The sequence below is a fragment of the Coregonus clupeaformis genome, chromosome 16 (assembly GCF_020615455.1).
Source record: "Coregonus clupeaformis isolate EN_2021a chromosome 16, ASM2061545v1, whole genome shotgun sequence".
NCBI classification, from domain to species: Eukaryota; Metazoa; Chordata; class Actinopteri; order Salmoniformes; family Salmonidae; genus Coregonus; species Coregonus clupeaformis.
In genome coordinates, this window is record NC_059207.1 from 32,344,907 (window position 1) to 32,360,218 (window position 15,312).

A 15,312-nucleotide genomic window follows, 5' to 3' on the forward strand; every position below is an offset into this window, starting at 1 on the left:
CCCTGGAGTGTGTTTGACACATTTCTGCTAAACCTGTATTTTTCGGATTAAAGCCTGTTTCTGTGATTTACCCTCCTGCACCCCAGCAACCGGAGGGATCCAGATATCCCGACCCCGGGCGTTTGATGGGACGACAACGCTGTGCCAGGGATTCCTCCTCAATTGGAACTTTACTTCGCCAGCATCAGGCCGGAACCCTCGGAGCGGGAGAAGGTGTCCGTCCTCGTTTCCTCCCTCTGTGGGAAAGCCCTGGAATGGGCCAAAGCAGTGTGGAACGAAGGAGGGGAGGCAGCCTCGGCGGAAGTCGTGAAAGTACCCCCCTTGACGCACGGCTCCAGCAGCGCGCTGACCCCCGGGGATGGCCAGGAGGACGCGGAGCAGGGCGAGCCAGATGGCGACGGTGGAAATCCCGTAACATGGAGGGATCGAGGATATCCCTCACCGGTACCCAGCACCGTTCCTCCGGACCGTACCCCTCCCACTCCACGAGGTCCTGAAGGCCCCCCACCCGACGCCTCGAATCCAGGATGGCATGGACAGAGTATTTGGTATCGACAGGAGTATTTTTCCCGTGTGCCTTGTATTTTCCAGTGCACCTGTTTTGTGCCCTGGAGTGTGTTTGACGCATTTCTGCGTAAACCTGTATTTTTCGGATTAAAGCCTGTTTCTGTGATTTACCCCCCTGCGCCTGCCTCCTTCAACACCACCTTATCACAGAGAATGATTTATTTCAGCTTTTATTTCTTTCATCACATTCCCAGTGGGTCAGACGTTTACATACACTCAATTAGTATTTGGTAGCATTGCCTTTCAATTGTTTAACTTGGGTCAAACGTTTCGGGTAGCCTTCCACAAGCTTCCCACAATAAGTTGGGTGAATTTTGGCCCATTTCTCCTGACCGAGCTGGTGTAACTGAGTCAGGTTTGTAGGCCTCCTTGCTCGCACACGCTTTTTCAGTTCTGACCACACATTTTCTATAGGATTGAGGTCAGGGCTTTGTGATGGCCACTCCAATACCTTGACTTTGTTGTCCTTAAGCCATTTTGCCACAACTTTGGAAGTATGCTTGGGGTCATTGTCCATTTGGAAGACCCATTTGCGACCAAGCTTTAAATTCCTGACTGATGTCTTGAGATGTTGCTTCAATTTATCCACATAATTTTCCTTCCTCATGATGCCATCTATTTTGTGAAGTGCACCAGTCCCTCCTGCAGAAAAGCACCCCCACAGCATGATGCTGCCACCCCCGTCCTTCACGGTTGGGATGTTGTTCTTCAGCTTGCAAGCGCCCCCTTTTTCCTCCAAACATAACGATGGTCATTATGGGCAAAATGTTATATTTCTGTTTCATCAGACCAGAGGACATTTCTCCAAAAAGTACAATCTTTGTCCCCATGTGCAGTTGCAAACCATAGTCTGGCTTTTTTATGGCGGTTTTGGAGCAGTGGCTTCTTCCTTGCTGAGCGGCCTTTCAGGTTATGGCGATATAGGACTCGTTTTACTGTGGATATAGATACTTTTGTACCTGTTTCCTCCAGCATCTTCACAAGGTCCTTTGCTGTTGTTCTGGGATTGATTTGCACTTTTCGCACCAAAGTACGTTCATCACTAGGAGACAGAACGCGTCTCCTTCCTGAGCGGTATGATGGCTGCGTGGTCCCATGGTGTTTATACTTGCGTACTATTGTTTGTACAGATGAACGTGGTCCCTTCAGGCGTTTGGAAATTGCTCCCAAGGATGAACCAGACTCGTGGAGGTCTACAATGTTTTTCCTGAGGTCTTGGCTGATTTCTTTTGATTTTCCCATGATGTCAAGCAAAGAGGAAGTGAGTTTGAAGGTAGGCCTTGAAATACATCCACAGTTACACCTCCAATTACATTTACATTTACATTTTAGTCATTTAGCAGACGCTCTTATCCAGAGCGACTTACAGTTAGTGAATACATATTTTTTTTATACTGGCCCCCCGTGGGAATCGAACCCACAACCCTGGCGTTGCAAACGCCATGCTCTATCAACTGAGCTACATCCCTGCCGGCCATTCCCTCCCCTACCCTGGACGACGCTGGGCCAATTGTGCGCCGCCCATGAGTCTCCCGGTCGCGGCCGGCTGCGACAGAGCCTGGATTCGAACCAGGATCTCTAGTGGCACAGTTAGCACTGCGATGCAGTGCCTTAGACCACTGCGCCACTCAAACGTGCAATTGACTCAAATAATGTCAGTTAGCCTATCAGAAGCTTCTGAACCCATGACATCATTTTCTGGAATTTTCCCAGCTGTTTAAAGGCACCGTCAACTTAGTGTATGTAAACTTCTGACCCACTGGAATTGTGATACAGTGAATTATAAGTGAAATAATCTGTCTGTAAACAATTGTTGGAAAAATTACTTGTGTCATGCACAAAGTAGATGTCCTATCCGACTTGCAAAAATGATAGTTTGTTAACAAGAAATGTGGAGTGGTTGAAAAACGAGTTTTAATGACTCCAACCTAAGTGTATGTAACTTCCGACTTCAACTGCCTGTAGCTATAGCTGGCTGAGTGAGTGTCTGTGGGGGCTGTATATGTTTTGGCTAGAAGACATGGCATGCTTAGGGCCAGAGGTAGATGAGCCTGTATGGATGGCTTGTCATGCCATTGATCTGTGTAATTCAGATGCAGGATTCCTCCTCCTTCCCCTAAAATCAGGGCTCTCTGGGACAATTAAAAAATGGGTCTTGGAAGGAACCACCATTGTGGAAAGGGTGTCCAGACTAAACAGGGGTGGTGGTGGTGGAGGGGCCCAGTAGGTCTGTTAACTAGGATCTCCACTCTGACATGCACTGCTGCTGAAGACCATGACATCCTACTCTGAGTTCCACGGCTAAAGGAGTTACAGATTCTGTGATCGTGAGAAACAATCTCTAAAACTGACACTGTTCACATCTCCAAGAAGACATATGATGACGCAACAGGGCCATTTGGCTTCTACTATGCATCTGGGAGAGGAGAGGAATTCGACCCTCTGACATAGTCAAAAATGGTTTCAAATTTTTTGGCCAATTGTTTAATGTTCCTTTCCAAAAGCCCTGCTCCCTGCATGTTCCCAGGGGCTCTGCTGAGAGGGGCGGGTGATGTTCCCCTCCATTAAAATTACAGTGAGAGGCTAACGAGGCTAGCAGGGACCTGCCAACACAGACGTACAGGAGCTCAGAATGGCACAGAGGCAACACACAGAGGCAGGAGGAGGAAGAGGAGGTAAAATCATGCCAAAAAAGATATAATACATTCACCCTGCACGTTCATAACTAACACACAAATAAATCTTACATATAGGAGAAAAAAAGAGAGAGAGAAAAGGAGAGAAGGAAGGAAAGAAGGGCGAGGCAGACGGACAGGCAGTCAAGCAGAGACAGACAGAAAATAAGATTCAGACAGATGGTCAAACAGTCCCTTAGAGATGTGGTTGTTGAAGAAGGGCATTCAGATACAAATGAACAATGATATCTGAATGCTATATTGTCAAACTGTCCAGACAAATCTGTATCGATTCCAACAGATAACACATGCAAAACATTCACTGAAATAATCCTCATCCAAAGGAAGACATTAGAAATTGACCCAAATGATTTTCTGGAAGTAAAAGCAATTTAGTGGATATTGATTTAAAAGCAACTGTGTGCACACTTTCATTCACTGCTATGTGACGGCCAGTTAAAAACAACCAAACGTGCACATAACTAGAATCAGGAGTAGAAGATCAATACGGCCCGTAACACAAGATGAAGAGCAATGGATTCCTCTTAGGGTCGACTATTTGAAGTCTTCGCAAGGGAGCTCTAATCACATTTCTAAAAGTGGGCTTGACCATAACCATTACTGCTGCCTATAATAAGTATTTTTTAACAGTTAACATATAGGAAAGGATTTATCTGGTCTAATTGATGAGAAAACAAACTTGCTGAGGAGGATTTTGTATGTTCTCATTGACAGAAAGGAAAACTAACGTATCTCTCCCTTGCATCCAGTCTTTGTGAAATGGCTTGTTGTTTTGAAAGGGGGAAGGGAAAAGCGATACTGACAAAATTGGAAAATTCCCAACGATTATTCCTCTTTCCTCAGAGTGCTGGCTTGTTAAAAAACACCCCTCCTGAAAACACGATCAATTAGTGAGATAGTGCTTGCCATTGATCCCCTCTCCGGACTTTCTCCTCCCCTCTCCTCCCCTGCCTCCTCTCTCCTGCCTTATGATGGATCCTTCATGCTTTCCTTATGACCATCTATTGATTCCAAGGTCCTAGCCAAATATAAAACCACACTCATACACTCCAACCCTGCCCCCTCCCACTAACCAATCCAAACTTCCCATTCCTACAAACACTAGCACTAATACTGACTGTCTGTCTGTCTCTGTTGTAAAGCATGCTCCTCTATAAATACAGAGGCTAGCACTCATATAGTTCCCTAAAGGTCAGGGGTCATCTGGCAGTAATGCCACTGTTAACTGACCTGTCTGTCTCCGAGTAGAGGGTAGAGTAGAACTCCTTAGGTTGGAGGAGGGAAGGACACACACAGGGATGTGTTCTGGTATATGTAAGTTAGACAAGCGCTGAGAAAATATCAAAGCCAGACAATGCAAAAGCTGTGACAGCAAGGCTTGTAAAAATAAACGGAACATATCAGAGAATGGAGTATGGAGTGCTATGCTACAGCCATACAGTGAGTTCTCTTTGAAATAGATCATTTAATCACAAGAGAGTCATTCAGCAACAGGGCACGTGTGAATGTAATCCGTTAAGATTTGAAATTGGCAAGTCAATCAATCAGTCAATTAATCAATCAAAGATAATTGACATCATCAAAACAAAGAGGTCCCCCTCAATTGCATAAGATAGTTAGTGAGTGAGTGACATATTCAACAATGACAAGACTAGTAAGCGCTGCAAGCAGTATGACCTGATCAGTGCTTTACTCTGAATACGAGTAAGGGTGTCTTAAAGAGTAATCTCCCCATTCTGACTAACCCCCTATACCGCCAAGCCTCCTACCCCCACCACTCCTCCATCCCTCCATCCTTCCCTATGGATCAGCTGTGATCTCCTCTCTCCCCTTTCACTCAAATCAGGATTAGGGCGAAGGAGGGAGCGGAGTAGCAGGAGGGGACTGTGGGGGGGGTGGGGGGGTGGGGGGGGGGGCAATATGGAAAGGAGATTAGAAAAGAGGGGTTTGGGCCGTTTGGGGAATTGCAAACTCCCTTGTACTTGGGTAGGTGTCCTAATGACACTGCCTAATTATCACAAGATTTGATGGGCTAAGAGGAGGGGGAGAGAGGGATGAGGGAACATGAGGGAGAGGAAGAGAGAAAGACAAGGGCAGAAAGGAAGTGAAAGAATGATAGAAAGAGTGTGGTAGAAACACTGGTATGATCATGAGAATCCCAGAGAGAAAGAGTAAGAGAGATGGAGAGAGAGAAAGAGAGAGAAATGGAGAGGGAGGGAAAGGGAGAAAAAAAGAAAAAAAAGAGATGAGAGCGATTGGGCGGCAGTAGGGATGGCAGTAGGGGTAGCAGTAGGGAGGGCAGTAGGGGTGGCAGTAGGGGAGGCAGTAGGGGGGGCAGTAGGGGTGGCAGTAGGGGTGGCAGTAGGGGTGGCAGTAGGGGCGGCAGTAGGGGTGGCAGTAGGGGTGGCAGTAGGGAGGGCAGTAGGGGCGGCAGTAGGGGTGGCAGTAGGGGTGGCAGTAGGGGCGGCAGTAGGGGTGGCAGTAGGGGTGGCAGTAGGGGGGGCAGTAGGGGTGGCAGTAGGGGGGCAGTAGGGGTGGCAGTAGGGGGGGCAGTAGGGGGGCAGTGGGGGTGGCAGTAGGGGGGCAGTAGGGGTGGCAGTAGGGAGAGCAGTAGGGGCGGCAGTAGGGGTGGCAGTAGGGGTGGCAGTAGGGGCGGCAGTAGGGGTGGCAGTAGGGGTGGCAGTAGGGGTGGCAGTAGGGGTGGCAGTAGGGGTGGCAGTAGGGGCGGCAGTGGGGGGGGCAGTAGGGGGGCAGTAGGGGTGGCAGTAGGGGGGTGGGCCCCAGCACGCTGCATGTTAATTGGAGAACAGGTGTTGGGGCTAGGAGCAGGAGGATGATTACTGCAGCCTCAGAAACAACCCACACCTCCACCCATCCCCTCCACCCCCACAAATAATTTAGGCCCCAAGCAGTGACGGGGGGGGGAAAAGGTCAGGCAATGGGTCACATACACACAATTACACATGCATCCATTTCCTATACATGCATAAATAAATAAACATCTGTGCACATCCATACACACACACACATACATTAATTTATGTACACACAAACAATGTACATATGGGCATATTCACACAGACACGTTCTCCCTCTCTCACACATACACACATACAAATCCACAAGAAATACATTTGGGATTTCTGCAAGGACACAGTGCAACAAATTCCAACAGCTTATCCCAAATTACATAGCTGTTAATAGGCTGGTCCCCAAGGAGAGGGATCCTTGAGCCTGTCAAGAGGGAAAAGCTCCTATCAGGTCTGGATGGGCCCAGTGTGATTAGAGGGTACCGTAGGTCAACGATCCCATTTAAAACCATCCTCACAGCACCACCATCAGCCTGCACAGGCTCACACACTGATACAGATCATCCAAATCACAAGCCCCCTGCACTACTTATGAACAATCTTTGGAGAGGTTTAGCCATGGAAGATGGAGGAAAAGGATCGTTGGGAAAGTAATGCACTAAACGAGAAAAACAGCTGCTCCTAGGGATTCTGGGAAAATCCAAAAGACAACAGCCCAATTTTCCGTTATATGAAAACTATCTTCAGCAGAGATCCTCTGAGACACACTGTCAACAGCCAGCCAGCTTGAACAGAGGAGAGAAAGAGAGAGAGAAATCTTTGAGATGTATGAAGTGAGTGTATTTTAGGAGGGATGGATGGAGGGGGGAGGGAGGGATTGAGTGAGTGAGGAAGAGTGAGGGGAAGGAAGATGTGATGAAGGTTGAAGAGATGACATCACAGAAAAACGATTGTACGGAATGTCTGCTTATGAGCATTCATCATAGTGGTTAATGCCATGCAGACACAGTGTGACTTCCAAAATCCCTGGGACGTGGAAACCCTCACACACGTCGATTAAGGTAACGCTCTGTCTCCCTAAAGTCTGATAACTGGCTGTCAGTTGGGGAGGCTACAGACAATACATATGTGTGAACCCTCACATTGCATGATAGACCCTAACTCTTCATGATTCTGACAGGAATGTTTTTTATTCCTACAGTATATATGGCCGGAGTTAGGACTGTGTACAGAGTTTTTTTTTGTAGGACAGTTCGGACTAAGTGCAAGGGGCGGTCACAGTGTTCTGTGTGCTGACCAACCAGAGCAAAGGAGGCGGACAGACAGACAGACAGACAGAGAGACAGAGTATACAGTATCTGCATATTTTAGCAGCGCAGTCACTAACAAACACAGATGCTTACATTAGCAGTGACAGGTATACTGCAGAGATGCTAACTATCACAGACGCATGCCTCAGTGTCATAAACACTCACAGGGTGGGTGCACTTCATTAACCCATTACAGTCTAAGCCCTGTCTAAGCCGGGGAGGGGGAGGGGGGGGGGGGGGTTCTACTAAGCTATATGGAATTGTTTTATGGTCATACCAAGGATCATTTTGCTATTTGATTTTGAATTTTAAGACCCCTTGACATATAAAAATAATATATTTAAAAAATATTTGATGAACATTTTTATTTGGCCTTACTGCTATTAGCCCATACAAATGCATTGAATAAGAGATTGACTACATGGAAGAACAGATAGTCCCTGAACAAAAATCAAAAGGATGTTTGTTCTGAAGTGTCTGTCCTATATCTAAGAGATATTATTATTATTTTTACATGTATTTAAGCCCTTATATTTGGCACTAAACAGTCTCCATATATACTTCCATTCATTTTTTCAACTGGTACTGCAGGACCTTCAGACGAGTCTTGTGAGGCCTGTGGGCGTCTTAGAGCAAAACAACCAACATGTACGTGTTCATGAGAGTCTCGCCTTCCACAGAGGGGTCATATTAGTGTGAAGCCCAAACTGTTCGGTTGTTACAGACAGAAGTTTGCAGATCGGCTGTACCGACTTCAGACGAGTCCCAAGACGCTTGTGGGGGATAGAGACACATCCAATGCAAAAAAACAGATATCAATAGTTTAAACAGACAGATTCTTATGGGAATTGTTGTATTATGCTAATTATATTTCCGCGGGGTGTGGACATCGACTCTAGGGGGTTAAAGGCATCTTGCACAGCAACACAGACCTAGAGGGTGAGCTCCCAAATACACCCACAACAACACACACTGTACACACTTGCCCACACATTTAACATGCAGACATGTATGCACCTCGCCATCACCCCTACACATCCTTCTGTCTTTACCGGCCATAAAAGCAATGGCTGATTTGTGAGATGTCATCACAAGAACCACATGTTTGTGTGAGTATTTCTGCATCTGAGTATGTCTGAACATCTTAGAGGCATGAGAGGGACAGTTGAGGGGGAGACAGTGGAACATAGGCTCAGTTGGGGTGTTTGACGTTGTCAGGGTTGTGTGAACGGATGACAGGTGCTGTTACCTGTCAATGATGACTGGGTCAGAGGGCGTCTCATTGCGGTTTCCACAGCTTTTCTTCTCACAACAGCGACTGTGTTCCAAAAGAACAACCAGAAAACAAAACAACACAGTGAGTGAAACAAACCAGCATGACAGGACTGATTTTCCTCTGGCCTGTCCACCATTCCAGACTGCACTGATCCAGGGAAACAAAAAGGGCCAAAGGAGAGGAGGGGAAAAAGAGACAAAATAATAAAAGAAAGGGGGAGAAAAGGTACAACAACGGACCATACAAACAGAGATTATTCAGAAGTGAAAAGCCAGCCTGGCAATCTGTCACATTGATTTCGAAATCAAACTCAACCCCCACCCAATCACACACAGACAAACACACCCACACACACAGCATCCTACAATTCGTCAGCAGTCCTGTCTGTGAAGCCTGCTGGCCCCCCGGCCCCCCTCCAAGTCCCCTCCGCTGCATAACAAAAAGTGCCCCCACCCCTAACCATCTGCCACTCCTACACCTCACTTCACCCCTCTCGTGTCCCAGCTTGGCCCTGCCCCCCTCTGCCCCCCCGCCGCCCCCCTGTCAGACGGCCTCACTCCCCAGCTGTGACGCTTGCCCTCTGCCTCCCCGGCTCTGTTATTAGCCAGCTGTGAGTCACATTCGGGCATCTGCTGGCTATACAATGGCAAAGCCCACTCAGTCTTAGCCCCTCTTCCCCTGCCAAACCCCCCTCTCCTTCCCCCTCCTGCCCTCAAACCCTGGGTCACTGCCCCAACACTCACTTGCTCTCTCTCTCTGTCCCTCTCTTCCTACCTACATACCTCCAAAAACACAGCATGCATAGTGAGGAAGCCCAGTCTTCCAAAAGCACCATAACAGCAGCCCTCTTCTTTCACCCTGACCCATTGCTGCCACACTGTCTTATAGTTTCCATGCACTCTGTTAGAAATCAGATAAACTACTCTAATTCTTATGTTTCAACAGGGTTCCTATGTGGACCATTGTCAATGTAAAACATAAGGGGCTGGGGTGGTGATGGGGGTGGGGGTTGGGGGGGTTAATTATACCCTGAACATGTTTCAGTGGAGGTTCAAGAAAGTCTGTGAGGGATGCTCCAGAGAGAAACAGGATCTGGCGGGGGACTCAGGGGCTAAAGGAGAAGGCAGCAAGGGGCTCACACTGTAACAAGCCTGAAGACAGACAGGCTATACTTTCACTTCAACCCCAGTCTTATTTTCAAATGGCATACTACATGCAGACACATCAAGACAAAACAAAAAGACATGGGGTGATGGATATTTTTAAGGATATGATTTCCTTTGTCTGTGTGTGTGTGTGTGTGTGTGTGTGTGTGTGTGTGTGTGTGTGTGTGTGTGTGCGTGTGTGTGTGTGTGTGTGTGTGCGTGTGCGTGTGTGTGTGCGTGTGTGTGTGTGTGTGTGTGTGTGTGTGTGTGTGTGTGTGTGTGTGTGTGTGTGTGTGTGTGTGTGTGTGTGTGTGTGTGTGTGTGTGTGTGTGTGTGTGTGTGACTCACCTGCACATAACCTCGTGAGTGAGCAGAACCCGGCACATTTCAGGATTCTTGTTCTGTCCCTCATATGCTATGGGCTGAGAGAGGGAGAGCGGGTGATGGGGGAATTAGATTTCATGTGAAATCAATCAAGCTGTAAGCATGAGTTCCATAGCAGGCTAAATCCAGTCAAAGCAAACAGGGCTCCTTACCTGTTTAGTGACGGAGTCAATAAGCCGTGCATAAAGATCCTGTTCCGTACGAACCCCTGCACACAGACACATACACAATCATTAAAGGAAACTAGACTAATCTCACAAAGACAACCTAATGCTGAAGGCATGGGATATGAGTGTTTTTGACTGGACATTTATTTGATTCCCATAATGGCCATTCCCTGGGTCATCCATACAGGTCAGATGATGAGCAGTGGAGGGCTTTAGGGGCTCTGGGATCTGACAGAGAGCCTCCCAGCATGCTTTTAGAAAACACCTGAACCTTTGGTCTCTGGGTGCTTCAAACCCACTGGTTTTACATCCTTGTAGGCTGCCGTCGATGTAATGCCTTGCGACTGAAGAGCAGCACGTTTTATCAGAGGGATTATTTTATGAAGCCTATGCAGAGTATTGCTTTTTAAAACGGGTTCCTTTCATCAAAGTCTCAATCAGGAGGCCTTTGATATCACTAGGGGGAAGGGGAAGTGGGGTGCAGAGGCAGTCGTGTGTGTGTGTGTGTGTGTGTGTGTGTGTGTGTGTGTGTGTGTGTGTGTGTGTGTGGTGGGGGTCTTTCTGGTACATGTCTTTTATCTCATCTCCCATGGGTGTCACGGCGATGGCAGAGGAGGGGCAGTGGAGGCTCATGGGAACCAAAAATCTCTCTGCATATCCCTTATCTGATTTTGTAACACCATGTGGGGCACTGTGTACTTTGTTTCCCTGTTTATGGGTAAGGAAGCAGCTTCACACACAACTAAATCTGGGGCTCAAAGAACTCAGCAATTGGATGAGTGGATAGATATTTAGAAGAGAGGTGAGGTGGGATGAGAGGCAGAGGAAGAGGCAGGGAGAAGAGTACTGGGAGAGAGGGGTGGGGGTTTCAAGTGGGCTTTTCCTCTCATATTTGGAATGCATGAGAAGTGGTTATGTCCATATCATGTCCATTCCATGACCATACCATTGAGATGCGGAATGGTGTTTAGTCAGTGGTCTGGCTCAGGACAACCTGTTCCTCCTCCCACTCTGAAGTGGTCAGACACTAAAAAGTCTCTGGGACAAAGAATCAAGAGAAATGAAACCACACGGAACATATCAATACCAGAGTGCCCACGTTCTCACACTGACATGAATGGGACATGCTGCTATCCGATGCTATGGCTGTTGATTTGAAGGTCTACTCACCATTGCTGTAGAGGAGCTGTAGCTTGTAGTGCGTGCCGTTGTTGGTCTTTTCTCCCGTCTGCTCCTTGGAATGAGACGACAAACAGACAAACAAACAGATGCAGTCATGCAGTTATAGCACCGGTGAGGGCACAGTTAAGCACAGTTAAGTACAGCTGGGCATCACTAAGCACAGTTCAGCACAGTCAGGCTCCTCTAATCGTGCACTTCATCCTTCCCTGGGAGTGGTGTAGTGGTGTGGGGATCCCAGGGTTGTAGGCTCAAACCCCCAGATGGGACCCTGCACTGGGCTCCAGAGCTGGATACTTAACTTTGAGTTAGCTCCTCTTTTTAGAAGTTGAACTGCAGCACATCTGATGTGAAATCCTAAAGCTGTGGGATCTGTATGATCAAATACAATATAGTGTACCCATTATCATGTATGCTATGCAACAGTGAATGTGCGCACAAGCTTGTGTGTGCGTACGTATGTGTGCATGTGCATAATGTGTCTGTGTGTGTGTGTGTAGGCCTACTCTGGATATTTCAGTGAGTGGAAACTACTATAGTGCTGCGAGAGTGAGCAGCAGTCGACCTTGACAGAGAAACTTCCCTTCCTCCATCCTTTCTTCCCCTTGGCTCTACACCACCCTCTTTCATTTTATTCCTCACTTTCTCTTTCTCTCCCTTTCCAGTCTCTCCCTAACTGGTCTCAAAGGAATGCTTTCTGGTCCAATAACCCAGGGAGCCATCATCTCTCAGCAGAAAGAGAGGAAGACAGAGATAAGAGAGGAAGGAAAGAAATGAACATATTAAGAGAGATGAGTGAAAGTAAGAAAGAGAGAAATCGACAGTATACAGTAGAGACTGGAACATAATGTTTAGTAAATATACACAGAGGAACATTTATTTCCCCTTATCACCCTCCCACCTCTGAATAACAACAAAACCAGATGCCAGGTTAACCATGCAGAAAATGAACTCCTCTGCAGCCGTCATATCATTCTGCCTTGCCCTGGCTGTGTGTGTGGCGCTAGGGGAAACACTGACAGCCCTCAGCCCTGGCATTAGCACTGACACTCTCTCTGTGTGTAAAACAAAACCGTCTCTCTCTCTCTCTCTCTCTCTCTCTCTCTCTCTCTCTCTCTCTCTCTCTCTCTCTCTCTCTCTCTCTCTCTCTCTCTCTCCTCTCTCTCTCTCTCTCTCTCTCTCTCGCTCTCTCTCGCTCTCTCCAATGTCTGACCTGAGGAATTTACTTCTCTCCCCTCAGCAGTATTTAGTACATGGGAGTGGGAGGAAAAGAGACTTTGATGATGTAGTCAGGGTAAAACTTAACAGAGGTGAGTGTAATTTGCATTTTTAAAAGTAGTGATGTCCCACTAATGAGTAAGGCTGCTAATTAGTCATTAGGTATTCTTTTTCAATCGCTCATCATCAGCTCATTGGGAGTGAGCTGTCAGCTGTTCAATATGCTCAGCTTTATTGGGGGATGTGGAAGGTCAAGTTAAACGCTTGTAAACTACTGGCTGCATAGAAATGTCCTGCTACGGGTTGTGTAAATGTGGTCAGTTTAAAGCTTTGCTGTATTGCTGTAATAACCATAGAAATCTTCATTCTATTTCTATGGTAATAGCTACCACCTTTTCTTCACTCTCTCTGGTAAACTTATGGAAACTAACTTGAGACTTATGATTTGATTTCAATAATAACGAACACAGAGGACCTGCATAATAAAGAGAAATCTATGGAGAAATACACACAAATATACTCACAGTCAACAAACAAACAAACAAACAAACACACACACCTTGTCCTGCTCCACGAAGTCCACGAAGGAAGTCCTCTCCACCTCTACAGGCTGTCCGTGTCTGTCATAGAGTGCCAGGACAAAATGGAAGAAGTTGGACTTGCGCAGGTTAGAAGGGGGCTGCTTCTCAAAGTGGGCCCTGGAGAGAGCTACACCACTGTGGAGAGGAGAGGCGAGGAGAGGAAAGGAAAGGAAAGGATGGGAGAGGAGAGGAGAGGGAAATTCACTCACACTACATCACAATCCTCAGTCACACATAGCAAAACATCTTACAACTCCAATCACTGTTTATTAAGGTAAAACGTATAGACTACAACAGAATCATTCATTTCTAGATTCAACATTGTAACATGAATAAGTCAGGAATGGCAATATGGAGTAAATTAGTTTTGAAAAATACTCACTGAACCAACAATGTGGAAAAACCATTAAAGCAATTATAGCCTATATGATTTAGATGCTTAATTAAGATTTTAAAAATAAATAGCCTATGTAGCCTATCTGTATGATGCAATCATCTTATGCTTAATTTTCACAAACTGTAATTTAGATTACTTGTTAGCAACAATTCAAGAATCGCTTACAAAACGTTTTAAAGCATTGGGTTCAATGACTAACTTTCTATGCATGACCTACCTAGGAAATCGCGAATTATCGATGGTGGAATGAAATCAAAATGTTGATATGTCCCAAAAAATAGCATGAAGTGCTGGCGGGGTGTTTATGTAATTAATGGGTGGGTCAAAGTTTGACTTGCTCCAAGCGTGAAGGCCTGCAGCTTAATTAACACTGAATGTTTATTGATGCTTCGCCTCTTACACTGGGTGAGATAAAGGCTGTGTTTTTTTCGACGCTGCAAAATATGAAGAAGTTTAAAACGTTTTTCTTATAGGCCTACTGTGAAAGTTATTTTGGCATTCATGCTGACCTTCATCCTTGACCTTTGAAAAGTGCAAGCACAAAAAGTTCCAAAGTCAGACATAAATGAACATGTACTTTTGATAGGATAATTGTGTCTAGCCTACATTTATCCATTATTTTATCGCTGCATAATTTAGGCTTGGAAGAAGACGGAAAATTCTAATTTTCCTACAGGTTGAGAAGCATCAGAGAACTTTCAGTGAAAGTTATATTATATCTGCTATCTGGTGATTATTATGAAAAGTAGATATTCGTGATGTGACAATTGAGAATTGAAAAGGGTTTCATTCCACATATGACTCGAGACGTGTTTCGATTGCATAAAATACATGTAAAATATGAAAAGACTTGATCTGATTAACGCTCATTTGAAACATCAGCCATAACCTTATTTAATCGAATAACGGAGGCTTGCAAATTATCACAAAAGTTTGTTCTTCTGTATCCCAAAAACAGTTTATTTGGGCAAATACACCTTTGAAATTAATGTTAGGCTACATTGTCTGCATGCTTACTTTTTTGCATGTTCTCCTTTGAAAAGAAGGCTATATAATTTATACCAAGGCTATCATAACAGCCTGTAGATGTAGCCTACTGGAGTATTTTAACATTAAGAATTCACAAAAGTTCCTTTTAAACCAGTATGAAAAACAATGTCAATGTTTTGAAAAACTTTTGCATAAGATAATGGTAGGCTAATTGATTTTTTGATAAATAGATGACAATATGAATATGACTTTGTCTACTGATTAATATTTCAGTAGACAAGCCAATATAATTGTATTATTATTATTATTATTACTATCATTATTATTATTGTTATTATGATTAGGCCTATTATTATTACTGGGCTATTATCATCAACTTAAACCGTCATATTGGCTATAGGCCTAAGCAGCTATAGACCTAGGCCTAATATATGGCGATAAGAGAATTTCTGAATGGAGATATACAATCTTTAGTGGATAATTCAACATGGATAAAATAACAGATTCCAACCGTCAAATGCGTTTCATGCGCGTCCTATAGGCCTACAAATCAATAGCCATGAGGTGGGATCCTCACTAAAATAACATTATT

General features: G+C 45.5%; 1 protein-coding gene across 1 annotated transcript in view; it reads right to left on the bottom strand.

Annotated features, from left to right (window-relative positions):
- LOC121584884 (transcription factor COE2) overlaps positions 1 to 15,312 on the bottom strand; it is a 34,812-nt gene that overhangs the window by 18,210 nt on the left and 1,290 nt on the right. The window contains 5 exon segments of the mRNA XM_045225684.1: positions 8,633 to 8,701; positions 10,153 to 10,226; positions 10,341 to 10,396; positions 11,526 to 11,589; positions 13,312 to 13,468. Of these exon segments, the coding sequence (XP_045081619.1) occupies positions 8,633 to 8,701; positions 10,153 to 10,226; positions 10,341 to 10,396; positions 11,526 to 11,589; positions 13,312 to 13,468 (420 nt within the window).